Source organism: Danaus plexippus, chromosome 20 (genome assembly GCF_018135715.1).
Source record: "Danaus plexippus chromosome 20, MEX_DaPlex, whole genome shotgun sequence".
NCBI lineage: Eukaryota > Metazoa > Arthropoda > Insecta > Lepidoptera > Nymphalidae > Danaus > Danaus plexippus.
The window spans coordinates 4,507,778-4,530,243 of record NC_083550.1 but is presented as its reverse complement, the minus strand read 5'-3'; the positions used below and the strand labels follow the sequence as shown (position 1 = coordinate 4,530,243).

The following is a 22,466-nucleotide window of genomic DNA, read 5'->3' as shown; positions in this document are numbered from 1 at the left end:
TCCTAAGGAGACGGACGCTCACAGATCACGAGATGGAGACTTTGGTTTTGACTTCGATATGGGTTAGCCGACGAGTTCGTATCTTTAGGAATAGTATCGGACTGCACAAATAAGAAAAAAAAGCACAGCCGATGTCACGTTGGTCACACGGAAGCCATCTAAGTCTATATCTATTCAGCTCATGTACAGCTTCGATCGTCTTCGTCGGTGATACTAGGGTCTAATGCTAGGTCAGTCTCTATTTCCATTCAAGTATGTACAGCACGCGCGGGGGGTGCGGGTGTTGGGGGTGGAGGGTGCGTAAGGAGTGTGTGTGTGTACCCTGCGGTTGGCTCGGCTGCGGGGGGTAGGGTGCGTAGTGTGCGGGGTGCGCGCCGTGTGACGGATAGCCGTCCGCCGCGCCGCCCGGGAACTGCTCCTGGGAGTTTGACGACCCTGAGGACGAACACACAAATATGATCAATATACACATTTCTTATGCTCCTGGACTTGCCCGTGAATAGACACATACAATATTAAAGTGTCCACGGATCGATAACACAAACTAAGAAGTGACACAGAGCAATTGACATAATCATAGCCGAGTTAGTCTACAGTCTCACACTTGTCGTCCCGTACCTGCGCTGGAGGTGCTGTTGGCCTTCCCGCTCTTCTTCTTCGTGGACGCCTCCACCTGGCTGATGATGGGCTGGGGGTCGATGCCGCCGCGGTCGAAGTGACACTCGTACGCCAACAGGTTCTTCGTGTAATGCTTCCTCAGGGTGTAAGCGGCCGACGACGACGCGCCGATGCCGAGTAAACCGGCTATGTCTTTCCACGTTTTATTTTTAGTGACCTGTCAGAGAAATCTTGCTTGGTATAAAATGTATAAATACAAATTGGGTCATAAATAAAGGTTCGTGGGGACCTAATTATTTTTTATTACATATGAATCATTATCAAAGAGGCGTTCAGTTCACTTCATGTCATTAGATAACACCTATAACGATCTCTGTTAGGGACGATTGTAGAGATACAAACTATAGTTATATCGTCTCGGCAGATAACATTCCGAGTTATTTACGATGTAACCTTACCATGCTGTATATAATAACAATGTTATGAGAATACTCTAAACTTCCAGTATGTAAGTGTAGTCGGTAATTCCAACATCAAGTTTTATGTGTCGTAAGCGGTTCGTGTATTCATAATGAACGCGGACTGAAAATTTGTACAACATGTTGTGAAGTGAAGTTAACAGAGAATGACGTTAAGTGTTTAATATTAAACATCCCATTCATGTGTAACGTAGAACGTATGGAAAACAAAAGATATGGATATTCGTCCTGAACACAAGTTACTGCTCCAGCTGGGCGGAGACATCAAATTAGAATGATTTATAATGTTCTGTGAATCGATAAAGTAAATTCTCCGTGAGCGAGTCTATACAGGGTGTTTTGTTTAGGGTTACGTGTGTTAAAAAGAAGGGATTAATATGTAATAGAGTGAGAGTGACCTCGACGAATCCCCCGCGGTCCCGCACCAGCAGGTACAGCCTGTAGAGGTCGAGCGGCTGCTTGCTGATGGTGGGGCAGGCGGCGATGGGCGTGCGCCTCTCGTCCATGAAGGCCAGCAGTCTCTCCACCCAGCCCCTCCTCTCCGGCGCGTCGTCCATCTCGTACAGCTTGCCCAGCGAGTCCGACTTCTGGCGCATACACACACATCATACACCATCATACACCACAGCCCGCCGGGGTTACGAACAACTTCTAAGATACAACTATATAGCTCAGTGGAGACCAGAGGATTTGGTTTCCGGTTACTCCCGTCTAGAATGTGAACTGTCTACGAGATATTGAATCATTCACAGTAATTACACTGCTAGGACAATAGAGAATCGTGTAATTTTAATATCAAAACCTTATCGTTTTGTAAATAAGTTTATTAAAAGTACTACTACATACAAACGTATCAAAAAGCATACTCGGATCGGTATACTTGGAATGAATAGAAATATTGATATTTTGGCAAATTACTGATAAACTATTTTTGTTGAACGGCTGGAAACTTGCTTAAACATTAAGTATAAGTATTTGATACAAAGACAGCTTAAATTTTAATATAGCGGCAGGCACCATCGCAGCAAAAAATTTAGCGCATATACGAACCGAGGGTTCACTGATTCATAATCTTAGACCAGTCAGCATGCTCTACATATTGAAGCGATTGTAAAATAGGAAAAATAATAATGTAACAAGATTCGACTGCGCAGACATCCGGCGGCCGAAACACTTGCAACCAAAAATATATTAAAGGACCAACACCGATAATCTGTAACAAGCACGAGTTCGGGAAGCTCTTAATGAAGCCAAGGAAAATTTAGTCATAGTTTAGCGCAACATTCCAATTAATCTGACTACAGTGTGCATGTGTCTGGAACATGCATCGAGCCACTACTTCACATGCTAAATGAGCTTTAACTTTGATATAAACCTTTGATCTGTAGGACTCCGGCGCTATGTGACTGTTAAATACCTGAAAAATCATGACATAATGCAATGCTTCCCCTTCCTACACAGGTTGTTAGCGAACAAATTATATGTGGGACCGAACACTCGCAACAACCGATGCTTTATAATATATTCTTTCATGTGATACACATTAGTGCATGGGATGTGATCCGCTCGGACGAACTACTGTCACTGACGAAGTCAACACACGGCCAGTGTCTGGACGTACATCGACTCCCGGGATATGCGGTGATGGGAAAAGTATAGAAAAGCTTTTTATAAGTCACATAAGGACCAGTGTGTCGTGACGTGATAGAAATATATAACATTTGTATTTACACAGAAATCACACTCATTAATAATATTAAAAATCCCAAACTTTACAAAAAATACATCTAACTACATTTGTTAAGTGATGCAAAGTCGACACTCATATATAGTCATACATAGTAAAGATCAACGGTCGTGAGCCCCACCACTGGTTCGCGGATAATATGACTATACCCAGTAACAGCCTGCCTCCATCGCTGCAGGCTGCTACTGGAGCACGTGTGTAGTTGTTTGTTACACTTGTAGACAACCTCTTATACAGAGTACTACATTAAATGTTCCTTATGGTGGATGTAATTTAATCTCGAAATCTTTTTATCGTCAATTTATTAACATCACGGTTGTGTCTCTGTGTGTGTGTGCGTGTGTGTGTGCGAGATCTCTCGACTCACGGGACTAGATGGCGGTCTCGGCCATGGCGAGGCGGAGGCGTCGTATTCGTCGTGTACGGACGAGTGCGAGGCCCCGCCGGGCGAGGGCGAGGGCGCCGCACTGCCCGCGCCGTACTCCTTTCGACTCTTGGGTGTACCGCACGTCTCCTCGCCGGAAGCTGGAATAGTACAGATGTATCTTATATAACTAATTGGAAACCAACAGGTATATTATGTTAATTGATCTTTGCCTGAACACTACACTACTACATTCGATGATATGAGACAGTAATATCAAGAAAATGTTAAAATGAAATGTTTACTACTAACTATACGGTGACCTTCAGTAATATTAATATATATTTTTATTTCTAGCATGTTTTTAAACATGAGTTACTACAACTATTTGTATCGAAAGGTTTCTCATTATCATGTACCAGCTGAGGCGTTGCTGAGCGTGCTCTGCTGGCTGCCCTCGTCCAGCGGCGCTCCGTCGGGGCCGGTGGTGACGAGGGCGGTGGCGGGCGCCGCGGGGCCGTTGTCATGGGGCTCCCCGGGGGCGGTTGGCGGCGGCATCGCCTCGCCAGCTCCCGCCGGCGGACCCATGTGACGACCCGCCTGCTGAAAACGATCACATCGCATATATCAAAGGATGTGCATACAGAAAATTTAAAAAATATGTCGTTTTTGTTCTTGTTAATGTTATTATGTTTGATTTAAAAACAAAAACCGAAATGCTAATTAGAGTATAGCGCAATTAATATATGTAAAAAAAAAATCTGATATTTTAGTTCCGGCGATATCTCTGTTTACTTTGAAATTCTCTACTAAATGGCCTTTAGAACATTACAGAAAAATATTCAAAGTAATTTGTATCAACCATAATGCTTTGAGTAACTGATGATAATGATATATTCTTTTAATAATTTTATTAATCGTTACCTTGAGTGGCGGGTAATGTTGTGAGGGATGTGGCGGAGGTGTCGGCCTGTATCCTCCGTAAGGATAGGGGTGGTGGTTGCGCGGGGGGTAGCCGTAGGGCTGCGGCGGGTAGGGCGCCGTCTTGTACGGGCCGTGGTGCGGGTAAGGCTGCGGCAGCATGGCCCCGGGGGGCGGAGCGCCCGAGGGCGGAGGGCCAGCAGCGGGGGCGCCGGTGCCTGCTCGCACGGTCGGCCCGCTGCCGTCCGATAGAGACGACGACGGCCGCGGTGGCATCGGTAGATTCTGGGTACCTGTTATCATAAATATATTTTAGCTTCATACTTTTAATTTTTAAGTTTTCACAGACAAGAAGAATTCTTTGATAATTATGACACGATGACCAAAGAGTAACCTTTTAAAACATTAAAATTTGTTTATGATTTTTTCTATCTGTTATAATATCGCTAAAAACTCGCTGTACGGTCGGATTACTTTGAATATTGCCTTAAATGACAGCTACAAATACATACGTCAGAAGGTAATGAATGACATGATAGTTCTGATTATAACGAAATACATGGAATCGTGTAGTTATAGATATAAAAGCAATAAAATACTTCATTAATAACACCCTAACGTGTTCAAAGTTAAGGCCATTAACAAATTAGTGACCGTTTGAGAACACGGCTATAATGATAAGATCCAATGTTACGATAATCGTCTCACATTAAACAGAATAGCGTTCAAGATAACAAACAATTGTTGGATACTTTTATTGGCTCGTAAAATCCATTCTATGGCAAACAAAAAAAAAAAACAGAAAAAGAAATACATTTCATTCATCTGTAGCTCATACTAAATAAATTAAAGTGCAAGAATTAAATGTGCATACGATAAGGTCGGAGCGTATCAGCTTGGTGTAATCGATCCCAAACCGCTATGTCCCAGTGTATTGCGAACGTAATTTGAATAACACATTTAACGAGGTCTAGTCTAAGCCGAACCGAGCCGAGGCGAGCTCACATCAATCGATGGTGCCGGGAGCACCAGATCACTTTCGTTTTCTGGCGCACGTGGGCCGCATACACGGCCAGCATGCGAATTCAGGCTGCACTTTATTCAATACGTACACAGTACACTTTATACACAGAGAACGCACGCAACACATTGACCGAGGCCGAGATATGAACGTCGCGGTGATTTCCAGCGACGAAAGTGGTATTGCAGCATTTATGTGGGTCGGTTCCAAGCCGTCATGTTTTATATCGACTGTCAATAACAGCTGTCGGACGGTAGGCCGATACTGTTATCGCTCGTAAACAAAGCGTTATCACGTGCGAAGGACTTTAATAACGCCGGTGAGCAATTATCCGGCCATTATGTTGGTTATGATGAGACGGCCGGCAGACGGTGAGGCGCCGGTGAATCACAACAGGCAGATGCCCCTCCCTCATATATGTGATAACTGATTGCCCAACAATAATTGCCACCAACAGACATTTCCATAGATCCCTTAAAGCTACACATATATAGCATCACGATTTGATTTATTTCTCCTGATAAATGATTCAAAGGTTCACAATAACGAATATCAAGCTAGCAAAAACTTACTACCATTTGTTCATATCGATGTATAATCAATCAACAAGCAGTCACTCGTATACCCTGTATATCAAGTCCGTGAGTATGTAGTTCTATCTGACTGTGTGTGCATGTGTGTGTGTCTGTCCGAGTCACAACCAGCTCTGTCAAGGGCAGCAGCAGTCGCTACATCGAGGTTACCTTACTTTCCCGCCTCCACAGTCGGCCGCGACGTGATCGTGGTCACGAACTTAAATACAACTACAGACTAATAATGTACTGGTATATATAGACCTCACAGAACAGGAATTATAATCAAAATAACAAAATTATATACCAAATAAACCTTTGTACAAAGATACCACGGTGCTATATAGGACGTATTTTAATAATGACACTCCGGAAAATATGAGTTTAGAAAGGAATCGATAAATTTAAAAAAATTAAATACATACCTAAAAAGGTATGGATCTCGTTAAAATCAATTTAAATACATATAAAGATAAAAACAACGCTATAAGAGAAATAAAACGATGAATTATTTATATATGTATAATGTATATATCTTTACCGAATTAAAGAATAAATTTAAAGGCAATAAATTTTCATCAAATCTCCGAGTTAAGAAGTTAATTAAAATAATTTAATTTTCTTTTAATTAATAGTACATTTTAATCATCTCACTCCCATAGAGTTTTGTATTGTTAGACAGAGACATAGCAAGTAAATGTTATTTTGAAAGAAGCAAGCAATAAACTCAATAAATATAGATAAATATATATTAACTATTTTATGTATGTATATATATATATTGGGTCGTATCGTGTTGTTGAAAAATAGTGTTCGGTTGTATGTTATAAATGTTTCGTGTTGCGGGCAGTGAGTGCTGTCAGACATTCCATACAAGTGATCGTATAAATGCGCCGCTGGTTATGACGCACCCAACTATTTATTAATTGTGGATATAAAACGATATTTCTTTTATGAATAATACTATACTTATTGCGTAAGTAACTGTAGCAAAGTTAACATTTTAACTATTTAAAGTGAGATCTCTAATACTTTTCGGTGTCCGCGTCTACGAGAACGCGAGATGAAAGTGTGTGTCGGTTTGTCTCGTTATTTATCACTGACATTTTCATTATAATTATATAACCTCGAATATTGAAACAAAAAAATATTTTGATTTAAATATGTAATACTTTTGAAAGTATTATTGACAACTTAATTTATATTTTAAGATAGTGGTAGTGGTAGCTACTCTGTCTATAAAGAACTGGTATGACACAATATTAAGCACATATGTACTCATAAAGCAGCTCTGATAGAGCTTTAAAATATAAATTTTTAAGGCCAATAACCAAAGTATTTCGCTTCACTATAATATAAAACATATTTTCTATAATAGATTGATGAATAGGTGATCACAGTAAACGCACGATCACGTGTACAAAGAGCCCGACGTTGCTCCGATGTAACCATTCCAAGAAGCTCATTAGATACGATACACACGACAAATATATAAATAAGTTATATTTGCCATAATTATGATGAATAAAGCAACCTTTAAAATAAACTAGATTTTAATCAAACGTACTTTTAGTAATAAACTTGAAACAGAATTTTCAAACTGGTTTACTTCAATTATATCAACATTGAGCTATAAATAAATGTATTAAATATACGATAACAAATCGATCTAAAGTTAATCCATTAATATAAATAACGCACAATATGAATAGTTCTAGAGGACAGAAAACCTTTTTGATGTCTTTATAAGATATTTGGTAATTTTAGTTTTCCTGCTTGAACAGGACAAGTTTCTCGTTGCAAAATTTATAGCAACCAAGAACATTTTTTTCTCCATTGAGTCATCGGACGTGTGTTTAGAGAGCCAATCTGGTGACTTTTCTCAAAGGTAATTATTTAATTTCGTTACGTAGCAACAAGGTATTTGGTATTGAATCGAAATTAAATAGACAGAAAAAAAAACTTGCATAATAATTAAGGAAGAAAGTGTATCATGTAAATAAATTTTTGTGATTTGTTATTCTTAATTTTTAACTTTGTTTTCGATAAGTTCACAGTAACCGTGATCACGAACATACGAGATAAATCGCAATAAATAAGCACAGTAACTCGGAAAAGGACAGTTTCGTTTAATTGCAAAATTAATATATAAGATATCATAGGTTATATTATATCATATCATACAATTAATGCATACTGTAAGTACGTTCCAAGCGCGTGATAAACGTCGGTGCCGGTACCCATCATAATGTTTACCTTCCATAGACAATGCGTGTGTACATACTTGATACTGGTGAGTGCTAACAAGAACGTCCCAGTTACAACTCTGAACACATCTACAAGTCCACACTAGAATCGACTCAACTAGCCCTTCATATGAATTGACAGCTAATATTTTTTATATCACCTGAATGTCATTTATGATATAACAATAGTTATACAAATTATGAATATAAAATACATTTTTTCAAACATATTTTTCATGTGAAAGTTACTCAAGCTATTGACCCAATTCCTGAGTACAAAGCGTCCACGACAATCCTCTGTTTTGTCTCCGTATAACTCGTAACATCTATTTCAGGGGTTGTGGGGGCGGTACGTAGTACAATCATTCAATGTTTTCACCCGTCGACTAAACCGAGACAAGTTAAAAGAATATCTCGCACCATTAATAGGGGGTGAGGGGGAGGCGGGGAGGAACGGGGTGAATGGAATGTCGAACCCTCCGGTGACCTTGACTTCATTTATCACTCTCGGAAGCACATAACTGAATACGATTAGGCGACCGGCCAGAGTCGCAACAGGCCCATTAAACGAGAGAACGGATCGAACGTATTGCATACAAATAACAGAGTACTTAACAGTTAAAATGTTACAAGAACATTCTGCTTGTAACGTGTAAAAATCATGACTCACGACTTATAATAACCATCAAACTCGACACAGGCGGAAAAAAACTCCAAAACAGTTCCTAAGGAACGTTTACTTGAGAGCCATCAAAACAAACGCAATGCCGGGATATCACAGCAAAAAGCGTTTTGTTTCCCTTTTTTTATTATTATTCTGTCATTTAAAGCAGTTCGTCGGCCTCGACCAAGGACGCGGAGCACGTGGCGATAGGCATTTGTATGGCGACAAACATACACAGGTGCCCCGTTTTAGATAAAGGGATTGAACTCACTATTATTATTAGGACAAGGTCATTTTATATCACATGGGAATATAAAGATATGCTAGTATTAAAACAAAGTGGAAAGATTATTGACGACTATTAAATGTGTATTTTATTAGTCACAGTCGTTGTATATATGGCTTGTATAAACAAATCTAAAAATATAACATTAATTACATAAACTTGTCTTTCTCATTATATAATATATCAATGTATCTCTGTTAAATGACTCATTCATATTGTATTATTAATTAACATACAAATTATCCGAATAGTAAATTAATTCATTCGACTGGAAAAAATAAAATTAATATATTATTAAGGCATATATTAAAAATAAAAACTTTTAAAAAATCACTTCTACCGCTGGGAGTTAAAAATATAGATTATAAATCGCTATTAAGTTGAGAATTACGACTGTATAAGATTAGTAAGATTAATGTTTCAAAGGGAGACATACATTTTGCTCTGAAGAAACGAATGCCTTTCGATTTTGGCTGATTGTAACCGGACTTATCTTTGTTGATGACATTCCACTGCTCGACCAGAGATACGCGAGTTGGACTCACTGCGAAATGCTTTTAGCACCCATATAAAATACGAAAGACAAACACCAAACGAAAACGCGCTCTATTCCATATACAATAATGTTAAAAATCGCACCAACGATACATGATACTGAATTCGTGTAAAAGAAACCTTATTCATCAAAAATTTAAACTTATTTTCGAAAGTCACGTTGCATGCGGGCTACGAACAATACGCAATTCACCTTCGAACGCGTCGGGTTGCGGTATTGCGGCTTCATTGTGTTAAAATAACGATGGTACCGGGATTGGAAAATGGTACAATGGAACTGATAAACAATCCATTTTTTTTGTATGCGAAAATGCCTGAATATGTATATTATTTTAATCGTATAAAGATGAGTTCTTTTCATAAAATATATTGCTAAACTGAGCTTCTTTATAATTTTCTAATAAGAGACTTCATATATTCAAAGTGTTTATCGAGAGTCGAATAGCCTGAGGAGTCGAAACGGTTGACGTCATGTAGTCATGTATAAACCTCTACCACCGCGACGTCCAAAGAAACTAACGAAGACCTTCCATAATATTACATTGCTCGTTTCCTTTATCGAATGCATAGCTTCCATAGTTGTGAAGCAGCAGTGTATATAATACACTGCGTGCTGAGTGCGGTTAGCAGCGGGTTATAGTATGAAGGTGTATCGCGGTCATATAACCGGTATTCGTCGGAGCAGTCGCCACTCGGCCAGTCCGCAGTGTTCGAGTCGATGTTTTGAGAAAGCAATGTTCTGCAAGCGTTCACGTTATTATAACAAGATCGCTTTTTGAAACTCTCAGCATTCATCAGCACATTAATGTATTTTAATTCGAGTGTTGAAATTATAATGAGTTCATTTAACATGAGGTTGTGTAAAGGGATGTAATAAGAACAAATTCTACCTCCTATAAAGATAATACATTTTTTTTCCTTTACATCGGTAATGTTACCAATGCCAATTCTGTATTTCTCTGCCAATATCAAGAACTGAGATATCCTTATTTAGCAAATTACTGCTTCCACATACAAGTTTTTGTCTTAGAAAATCGAGATTGGTCACGATCACCAGTCTCTCTGTGTTTTCCTAATTTCACTCTTACGTACTTGTATACCGAGTACCTACGAACAACATAGTACTATGTGGTTTTACTTTCATTTACTAATGAAATAACTTGAAGGAAAGGAAATGTTCATTATAAAGTTATAGTATCTAAACGATATTTTCATACGGTCAATTACTTTAATATACAATGTTGTTAGATTACGCAACTATGACATAAATAATTGTATAAAACTCATTTTATTTCATAAGAACACGACAAAACCATAAACATGTTGATCTCGTTACGGTTTTATGAATGAACGACTGATAATGTCATTAATCTAGCTTCTTTATGTTAACAGCTGTCTTAGTGTCCAACACACGTAAAGTGCACTATTAAAGGCCATCCCAGTCAATGACCCCATTGGAGACATTACAACTTTACCCACTGCCCTGTATACATAACACTCGCTATCAATAGGTACTTTAGTAATATTTCTTCTGGTACTTCGCGGCGAATTGACTCGTGCTAAGAACTTGGTCATATTTTTCATTACATACCATATGGGCTACATTTTACGATGTCCACTAATATCAAAACATTGTTAATATATTAAGCTAATCCAAGGAAATTACAATATCTAACCAACATGTCTAGTTATTTATATTTCATTGTCTTTAGTGTGAACAATATTTCGTCGTGTGTATAATATCATCATCCCATCTGTCATCTATATATCTGGTATCATGAGCTTCGTAACGTTCGTGTGTCGTACGTCGTCGTCATCCTATGTGAGGTTCGGTCCTGTCCCGCGTGCCCGTCTACTGTGGGGGTAAGTTTTTCACGAGACCCTATATACCGCGACCACCCCTCATTCGTACATAAGGTGGGCGGGGGTGAGGGGGTGGTTCGCGCCCGCAAAAGGGGCAAAATACGGTGTACTCTGGGCGCCCGCTTTATGTGGGTCAATGTCGGGAAAGCCCGCGTCTGCTAGTGACGAAGTATGCACAATGAATCTGATCAACAATCTCTCCACAAAACTATGGATATGTGGGAATGCATCTACAGACAAAATACAAGCAATGTTCAAATTAACATTACTGTTTTAATTATCTCACGTTGTTTGTTAGAGCTAAGTTATCCACTTCATGGATAGTTTCTAAGAAATGATTGTATCTAATCAACACGCATTGTAAACCTTAATACTGTACAATATATACGGCACTTTTGAGATTCGATGAATATTACCAGTATTCAATGTAGTTCAATATGGTTATATACTAGTCACGTATAACTTAGCATGAGGTTTGTATCCATAGATCTAAAGGACTCACCGACAGCCGGTGACATGGATCGCGATCCACTGGAGCCGGTGGGGCTCGGTGTGGGCCTCAAGTGCGGCGTGGAAGCGCGCCCCGCGCCACCGCTGCCGCCGGAGTCATTGCTGTTCTGACCGGTCAGATCCTGAAACAAGGATACGCGAGGTGAGTTGAGATAAAAACAAGCATGAAACAATCCATTATGTTACATTTACATGTTGAAATGACTATAACAATAATTTAGAAAAATTTGCTTGTCTTATATGAGAATGTTAAAATATATAAACCCAAAAGGCACATTAATCAGCAAGGTAACGATGCCAGCATGTTTGTTTTGACATATTGATAACGTTATCAAATTTGGATTCCAACAAGCGATGTGACACACACAATAAGGAATTGACTAAGTCACTTTGAAAATAGTATTAGAATAACATATGTATAAGAAAAATTATTAAAAATAAAGATCAAGTTGTAAGATGGGCTCGAACTGTAATTTTAATTATTATAATAACCTATTCCATCAGTAAGGAATGCTGAGACTATTATCGTGCATATATCCTAACATTATAAACAAAATAACTTTAAATATTAATAACCTTTAGCGAGCTGAAATTGTCTCAATCAATTTAATGATATCCTACAACAGTTACGCGCAAGAGTCCTTGCCTTTATGTCAATGGTGAATATTATATTTGAATATAAATAATGTATGTATGATATGTGTGAACCTTGACACTGCAACCTCCGAGCAACCGAGCTAAAATAACGCAATTAGACCTCGGTTACATAAGAACAAACGTCTATAATACCATCGTTGCAAAATACTAAGAAATCCTCCGACCGACCATCGAAAAAAACATTAACGATTTCCAGTAAGTAACGATCTCAATACATTTACACTCCCTTTCATGCCTTTTACACAATCAAAAGATCACAAACAACTTTTGAAAGTTAACAAGTTAATAGATAAACATAATATCTGACACTACTATGAGCAAAGCTGAACTCACCGTTTCAAAGCAAGCAATGGGCCAACAGATCGTAAATCAATCTCGGGTCGCTTTCAATTGCAACGCTATCGACAACGGTACAAGCCACTGGAATATAAAGTTTGCCGTCCAAAGTAAACAGCAGCGGGGCAACTTTAAGAGCTTTATACTTTATAGAATAGAGACCGAGCGGTAATAATATAAAGCGAAGAGAACGGCACGACGAAGTAGCGCGTACACACTAGTAGAGAGAGCAGGGCGAAGGAGCCCGGCGACTCTCGACGGTCGACCCCCCGCCGGCGAGCTTGGCTCGCCCGAGAGAGGCTCCGGCGTCGATCACACGAGGGGCGGTGAGGGGGGAGGGCGAGGGTCGCGGTATGAGGGTCGAGGGGTGAGGGGTGCGGGCGTTGAGCGCGATAACCGCGGCGATGTTTTTGCCGTTCTCCAGCTCGCTCGTTCGGCGCAGCAAAGCGTTCTTCATTTAGTACAGAGTCCATTATCTGTATCTCCCCGTCTCTCTCCCACTACAGCTCAGGCATCGTCGCGCTTCGCCGCACCGGCCGCTGTTTTATTGCCAGCCGACGATTTTAACGTGCGCTCGCAACGTCCGGAGCACAAAAGTTTTTATGGAAATTTCATTCCGAGTGCGGCTCACTCGCTCACTCGCTCGCTCGCTGGCTCCGGCTCCGCTCGGGGACGTCGATATAAAAGCACGATAACGAACGGACGAGTCAATTAATTATTATTGTTGGAAGCTGTCGGAACGTGCTGGGCGGCTCTTTCTGGATATGTACCGAGCACAGAGCTGAATGTGTTGTGCTAACTGATGCGGACGCATTTTATGTACATTGTATTACAGAACTCATTTGGACTGTGTGTAAGCAGGCATTACATTCGCTCGCGATTACCATAAAATACATTCGTCAAATACTTTATCCCATAATAATTGTAACACAAATAATTTACAATAATTTTAACTGTCACTTAGGTATGAGACAATTATTGTTTCGTAAATGTTTAATTTATCTCCTTTTGAATATTATTTTCTCTTTAAATATGAACGCATCTTCATCAAATAAAATCTCCGTAATGATTTCCCGGTATATAAAAAATATCAAATATATTCGAAACAAGTTATATGTAAAGTCCTATAGGGTTTTTTATTTTCCCACACTTATAACCATTGCAATATATGTATATAGATAGCATAGATTATATAACTTATAATGTGTGTAACTAGCTTTACATGCTAACGTTATGTAGTACAGATATCTCGTATCCGACTATGGTTAATCTAATGGGGCTAGGTCAGTTGTACGGTTTAGAGGGTACGGGAGGTATTTATAAATAGGAAGCGTGGCTCCAGTAATCTACATAACTACATGATGGCCTTTACAGCGCCGTGCTTCTGCATCGTCTGTTACAACGCTCCATTTTGCATACATTAATGTATGTTTATAGAACCATTTGTGTTATGTTTGACCAGGTGATTGATTCATTCAAACTCGCATGATTAATAACTTTTATTTGAAATCATTACACTCATACGTCAATAGTACATGGACAATCATATGTATAGATTGTCTCCATAATCAGATCACATGAAACTAAAAGCAATTAACGAATATTTTTTTGGATGCAGTAATTTTATGCTGTTTTGTATGTGATCACCTTTCTTAGCTAAGACTGGCACTGCAACATTTTCAAATAAAACGATCGTCTAACTGTTATACTCTAACGAAACGTTAAGACGAAACAAGACTGTCAATTTAACATCCTACGTAAGTATGTAGTATGGCACTCGAACATGTATGAACAGATTAATCGTCGTTAAATCGGCTCCAAGATCATTCTCGAGTTCGTCGACCTGCGTGTGAAAATGTTGCGTCGTAAATAAATAATTCACAAGGCTGGCTGATGTGGTGTAGTGTAGTATATTGTAGTGTTGTTTTCTCCGTGTATGTAAGCACGTGGCACGAGGCGCTCGGCTGGCGTCGGTGCGATCATCTCACGTGTTGTACGTACATACGTAAACATTAACATTACATAACCGACCCGTCATCAACAACCCGAGAGCCGAGAGCCGACAGTGAAATGCCTCCTCTCCTCTCGGCCGTGCGCCCTAAACGCAGGCCTCCGCCAATTATTGAGAGCGAACTACAAACGTGCCCATTTGCACTTGTCTACGCGGCTGTACTAGTTCCTACAAACACTGTTGCACTTTGACGATAGACGATTGTTTTCACTTTCTATTTTGAATCGAGTTAAAAACGAAACCGAACCTTTGTCTACATTTTATCTTACGCGCCGTACGGATCGATATTATCACGAAAACTGGAGCAGTAAGAAATCCATTACACTCGTAACTGACAATATAACGCTTGATTAAAAATTGTAATACTTACAAGTTTATTTATTAACACGAATGTGTCACGGACCTGAACGATTTACACTTTAAAATTATTATTTACATTCTTTGTTTTTTATACAATAAGTTGAAAATAAGTAAACAAAAGATTGTATAGATTTGTTTAGTTTAGTTAAAATTATATACGTTCTCTTATAAAATTAACAAAGTCGAGTACACAAACTTTTAAGAAATTCACAATAACAATAATTACCAAATGAATCTGATGACATAATTAGCTAAAAAAAACATGATCTTAATTGATTTCATACAAAATAATCTATAATACCTGTTGTTTGATGTTCATATATCTCTGTGTGTGTTTGTGTGTGTTAAATTAGTTTGTCAACACGAGTCAAGTGTTATTTTTATTGAATCTCTTTATAGGCCACCTGTTACTAGGGTCGAGGGAGACAGCTGATCGACCCGTACTGAATTATTATAATTGCCGAATGCCGTCTCTGCTTGTTCGTTTGAGGGGAAAACAGCGGAGGGTAACAACAACTTTGACGTTCTTTAATGAAACGTCTAAAACTACGAGAGACCGTACATTTCGTCCATATTGTTCAAACTATGTGAGCTCGCATTCCTGTTCATTTGTGTTTATTTGATAATACAAAACCGAGGTCGCCTGAAAGCTATGGAAACACATCGTTTTTATATTTTAAACCTTTGTTTATAAAAACAGTCGTTGAATAACTGCAATGATACTTTCACAGTTTAATTTGCCATAAAATCTTAAATAACCACCAGAACAAGTCATAAATCCATCAAAATATAAATTGAATATAAAGTTCAATAGAACGGAAATTTATATAAATAAGAAAAAGAGAGTGACAATATAAGAAAAAATAAACTATATTTACTATACACAATTTGTATAAAGAAAAAAAAGTAAATAAACCGAGCGAATAATGAGTATAAAATCAAAATAATCATTCTGTGTCCGGGACGGGCGGGCTGCGTGTTGTCATTTGACAGTTGAAACAAAAAGAAAATGACATCGCAGTGATGATGAGAGCATGAGAGTCATCAGAGCCGTCCAAATGAGCGTGTGTCAGAGAGGTCCGAGGACTGTAATCACGGGGACCGGCTTTTTCTAATGAGTCGCTCGCATCGCCGGATATCGTAATCATCGGCTCCACTGTCCGCTACGTGATACGTTTTTATGGTGTTACTTTAATGTTGTACGAGTTGTTTTGGTTTAAAAAACATTCTATTAAATATGTTAAATAGTTTTAAGGACTTAAACAGAACGCGCCAAGCAGATATTCTAAAATTAACTTTTTTAAAAGTTACTTTACAGATGTATTAAAATGTTGCGAGAAAGATTCATATAATATGTTAAGTAACTGTGTCGGGACCATTATCAGTGAATTATAAATAAATCTACAGAACAGGAGGTTTTAAATAGTTTATAAAACAGTCAGTAAATAAAAGCAAAACATACAATACAGACTTATCTATACCAAATATTATACCTTAAACGATAACAACGAAAACAAAATAAATCACAGCAGACCACGCTCGACTCATAAATAACGGGAACCGAGTCCTCTTCGTAAACTCCGAACGAATAAAAATATATCGTGAATAAAAACAAAAATAAAATAAAAACTAAATAAACACGACCAACAATGGCAGTGTCCAATTAAACAAAAGCCAGCCAGCAAGCACACGATATCAAAGGTGTTCCCCGAAGAACGTAACACACACATACACACGCACAATCAGCTGACTGCTCCGATTTTAACCCACACATATAAACATCTCTCTGTAACAGAACATAAATAATGACGGTCAAACTAGCATCGTATAATTTTGCATGAACGTCACACCGGCGGCTGTTATGTTTAGGAGCGTCGGTTTACATTCACACGACGACACCGGTCCGGGATTCGATTCCGTCGCTCGTCTGTTAGGACATTTCGTCGTGGTAGTCGTTCAAACGAGCGTGTGATCGCATTAAATAATCACTCTCATAAATATAATAAGCACGCAGCCCGTTATTGTACTGTTAACGTTGTAAAGAAAGCTAGCCTTTGAAACACTTTTTGTTTGTCATGATACTAAAATTACGTTCGGCGTTCATGAAACAATAGAGAATAAATAAACCAACGCTGTCGGGAACTACGATCTTTAACGTTTTATAAATAAAACTGTCTGTTAATATTTTTATTAACTGATGTTTATTATGATATAAGTATTATGATAAAAATTTTAATTTCGAAAGACTTAATATATAACTAGAATAATTTATAAAGACTGATCAAATAATGTTTAACAATATCCTAGTGTTTTATTTCAAAGTTTTGAACTTAAAAAAATTTCGAAGCAAAGTGTTTTAACGATAATAAGTTAAAAGACTGTGTATTAAATCGATTTGGAACATAAATATAACTTCGTAGAAATCAAGATTACGCCTGTAATGTATCCGACGGTAAACGAAGTCAGTCATTAAAAGTATAATGAAATATAAAACTTAAAAATACATGTAAATAAAAGAATGGTCATGTTGACGAAGAATGTAGAGTTAACGTAACGTTAACATTAATTAATATTTATATACAGTATCAAATTTAAAAGGAACATCCATTGTAAAGTAAACAATGTTAGTATATATTTAAGTCAAACTTTCCAACAGTCACTCGGTCATATGATAATAAAAACAAACATCTAGTCTCACCACGATCACAAAATAGAATTCACGAGTATCGAGCTAATACAAACACACACATAGAAGGGGACACGGTCGGATGTCACGCACACAGCGGCACGGTCGTGTCCCGACACACTCACACCAACGAGAATCGCCAGTAGATAAGAATCGTCCCATTTAACTAAGTAGTGTTGCGGCCGATACTTACTGTATTCGCAGGCAGCCTTATGATGACGGCCGTCTTGAATCCTTCTCAGAATGACACGGATACACAGATTAGAGTTAGCGCACATGCACTCACACAGGCACACACGACACACGTACACACACACGCACACTGAATGATGGTCGCTAGCCGTCGGTGGATATGGGTCGGTGGTATGTAGCGTCAGATGGTCCGTATGGAGTCACCGCAGGCTGACGGAGGACGGAGGTGTGCTGCGACTCCTGGTGCGGTTTTAACACTAGTAGGCTGTAAGTCCGTGTTCAGCTAGCGGTGCGCGCGTTTCAGTTGGCGCACAGCGACTGGCGCGGGCGAGGCTCGCGGTGCGGCGCGGCGGGCGGGCGGGCGTGCGGACGATTTCACCGGGCTGATATTGCGACGGCCGCGGCGGCACGTCGGTATACTGCGACCCATATGTATAGCTAGCTGGGGCGCGCGCTCCACACGCCAGCGACTCGAACGAGGGGAGCGGAGCGGCCCGCGGGGAGGAATGGGGGGGGAGCAGAGGATTGTTACACGTACACGAACGAACGAACAAACACACGCGCGCACACATACCGACAGCCGCTACTCGCTACTGTCACTTATTTGTTCGCGAACACGACATCATTCACATTAACGTACATGCTAAATAAGCTTAGTTCTGCTATGGCTTTGCTCTATAATAAGTATTTTGAATCACCTATGATATGTAAAAACATATTATTGCAGTATTTCATATTTATGGACTTCCATTATAATATGTATTATAAATGAATATCATTATAGTTCTGTGTTATTACAATATGAAATAAACACATAAATTCTTTGATTTATAGCGAATATGCGTTGGACTTTTCGTGGACCTGGTTTCGCCTGATATGGTGAGTTTTCCTCGAGATTATTTATTTTCCCGTAATAAGTGTTGCTTATCTCACTTCAGCCAAGCTACCCCAGCATTTAATATAAAAAACAACGTCCTGATCCGCAAATATTTACAAGAAAGTAAAACAAGGCACAATAATAAGCGAAACACGCGCTATACATTAAACATGATAACAATCAGATGAGAGACGGCATGAAGCTCCACCGGCGCCTGGCAACAAATTAATTAGGCAATATCGATCGAAATGCGTGCGATTGTCATAATATATAATAGGTACATACAATGATATAACGTAATGCATCTCATTACGGCACACACAATAACGGTCCGCCTATTGGGAATACGGGTCACTTGCATATGCGCAATGATAACTACATAATGTTATATCGCTACAAAAAAACATCAGATTAAAATTAATCATCCGTTTAGGTAATTTTAAATTATGAGAGCATGAAGAATTTAAAGTGAAATAAGAACATGCATGGACGGAACGTAGAGGCTGAAGATAAAAAAAATGAAAATAATTCGTTGTTAGTTGGAACCCGGCGCCGTGGAGCCGCCTCGAAGATATAGCATAGGAGACGCCCGACGGTCTGCGCGAGAGCATCACGATAATTATATTATAATAGTATCATTTAAACATAAACAACTTGTACGTAATACATTAAACTATACGAGAACGAGACAGATTCAAGCCTGTATTGAGTCACACTTTACATTTCATGTGGGATTATAATAATAATATTGAATATATAGTAATGTTATAATCAACTAATATTATTTTTAATCATCCTCTTTGTCTTTGGATGGAATTTCAACAAAATATGCGCAGGGAGCCGACGTAACCGAGCGATTTATCGTAATTTTCGATATAGGAACCTGTTCTCAAAGAGAAGGCTAGCTTCAAGCCAGAGGTGTGTTTCGGAGGCGGACACTCTTCATGATAAAAATATAAAATTTTATTTAGAACGACGTAGCGAGCGAAGATGGCAGCTTACGGATCAGTTAAATGGCGATCTTTCAATAGTCTTTAGTTTTAAACGCTTTAAAAAGTATATACTAAATATATAGTATATATGGTATGTACTTTATATAGTATAAAGTAATTTATTTTCCTGTGAGTATAACATTCTGCTGGTACGGCTGATGCGCCATCTGTCGTCCGTCGGAGGCAGCTCGGACCGGATGTTCGACCAGTTTCTAGTGACACGCTACACCTGCGGACGAGAGCCGACTCCCCACTCGGCACCCAACGATGCCTGAACTTTAATCAAAACTAATAACAACCTGTTTCGACTCCTTTTATACTTATTAATTTAAACATTTGACCTTAAAAACCTTTAAAAACTAACATCCTTTTATAGCTGCTGGGAACGAACCAATGCCAAAAAGTTAATATAATATAACCTTGCCTACTTTTCTAAAGTAGAATTCTTTCGGACGTTCATTTAAATAACAAACATACATTTAAAGCATTCACAAACTACATACGTAAAATAGAAACGGAGCATTAAATCAATACACAATATTTACACGGAACAAACGAAAACCGACGTCGATTGTTAAAAATAATATCAACAGCGAACACGTCAATTTATAAATTCCGTCGACATATATTCCATGTACGTAATGCCGTCACATAATTTGGTATTCAGCGTTGCAATAAGACAATAAATCAGATTACGTAACGTAAGATCAAGAAGCGTCAATGGCATCTCGACCCTGGCTCCGTTCTCGCCACTGACCCACATAACTCGCATGCAGACAATCACTGTTCCGGCATTCATGTTTATAACATAATTTTCACGATATCAACGCGATAAAGTTCAAATGTAAATAATAATCACTTCTTTAGCTGTCATCAACAGTGATTTTTGTATCTCAGAACAATATACGTACTATGATAAGACTACTTTTCGATGGAGAGAATTGTTTACAATATTTTCAACAAACTTCCATAGGCTGTAAAGTTTTAGACCGTGAACACTTAAACATATTAAAATTTGATATTCAAAAAGCGTCACTCCACTTAGTACGCTGCGGTAAAACGAAAACATTTTTATGAATGTCATTTGAAATTGAATGTGACATTATTTTTTTGGATGATTTCGTTCTTTAACGAGAAACTCGCTCCTCTTTTATTAAGTTTATATAAACAGAGAACATTTCAGATTTCATAGACAGATGTACCTACGTTTCTAAAGTAATATTCACCGACACGTCTTGGATAATATCAAGCATAGAATATTCAGTTCATATTAAGCTTTTAAGTTTATAAGACAAGTTAATTTACGTTATAAATATCAAATAGTTCAAATGTTGGCAAACTTTCTGTGTTATTAGCATAAAAACATAAACATCTTGTACACAGGTCAAAGCCACGCCGTCGTTTATGTATGTATGTATGTATGTAAGAGTATAAATGTATATATTGTTATAGACTATGTATCTACATACAATAAATACAATCTTGTAGACAAATGTTGAATGAACTTTTCTTTCAGCGTTGAGCGTGTGTGCGTGTGCCGGTGCGGTGTCAATGTAGGCCACTGTCAAGGTCGAATGTTTAATATAAAGCCTGGCGTCGGCACATTAAAATGGTCGTTCCCTCCCCGAGACCCCCTTATCGCTCGGCTCGGGCGGCGGTCGCAATCGTTGCACTCCTTATTTATTATCTGAAACCAGCCCCCGAGCTCTCCTTGGAGATGCTCTCTCGGTCGTCAGACTGCGAGTAATAAAAACAACAATATAGCACAACGGCCATTCATAATAATGACGTCAGAACATAAAGTAGACACATCCCTGACCTATACCATCTGTGACGAAAACAACACCGGATGATTAGAGGCAACCGTTCATGTAAAGATAAATATAAATCTATTACGACACCGTTATCACAACAACTTTACAGAGCCGACTCCAACCAACGATATCACGGAATTGTAAATCGTGTTACGTAATAAACGTATTCTATGTACTATGCAACATGTTAAGGAGGTAAATGTATGCGCCGAGGCGGTCGACGTCAGAGCTTGCTCCAGAGAAACTTGAAACTTTCACTCTCAAACAAGAAAGGCTTGGCTTGGTGGGTGTGCAGCGACAACTCCAATACATAAGTACAACTAATACAAAACATCTATGTCTACAACGTGACATTAACCCTGTTGCCTTATTTCCTCTTTCAATGTTCCTATTTATACTACGCGGTACTACAAACTTAAGACAAAAATATTTCAATCACGCTTATATAATCAACTGATTAAATTTATATCTAATATATAAGAAAAAATCCTCTAGCAAACTTCGGAGAGTTCAATGGATCGAGAGATTATAAAAAGATCAAAATATTAGTTCATGCATCATAGACATTATAATAAAACTACAACACGAAAACATTCACACAACACACGTAATTATCGGTTTGTCTGGTGAATGTTAGGGGGTTTCCCAGTTGGATATCTGCCAAGAGGAAGTAGGTATCTTAAAATAAATTTGAT

The 22,466-nt window shown here is 38.6% G+C and overlaps 1 protein-coding gene across 9 annotated transcripts in view; it reads right to left on the bottom strand.

Annotated features, from left to right (window-relative positions):
- LOC116773820 (trithorax group protein osa) overlaps positions 1–22,466 on the bottom strand; it is a 62,156-nt gene that overhangs the window by 7,041 nt on the left and 32,649 nt on the right. For 5 of the 9 annotated variants that reach the window (XM_032666315.2, XM_032666321.2, XM_032666323.2 and 2 more), the window contains exons 5-12: positions 11,839–11,968; positions 4,133–4,422; positions 3,628–3,811; positions 3,212–3,369; positions 2,473–2,514; positions 1,496–1,684; positions 619–835; positions 322–435 (exon numbers count right to left, since the gene is read on the bottom strand). In XM_032666315.2, coding sequence (XP_032522206.2) covers positions 322–435; positions 619–835; positions 1,496–1,684; positions 2,473–2,514; positions 3,212–3,369; positions 3,628–3,811; positions 4,133–4,422; positions 11,839–11,968 — 1,324 coding nt within the window. The remainder of the gene's footprint in view (positions 1–321; positions 436–618; positions 836–1,495; positions 1,685–2,472; positions 2,515–3,211; positions 3,370–3,627; positions 3,812–4,132; positions 4,423–11,838; positions 11,969–22,466) is intronic. The other 4 variants (XM_032666316.2, XM_032666317.2, XM_032666318.2 and 1 more) reach the window with 4 other exon arrangements.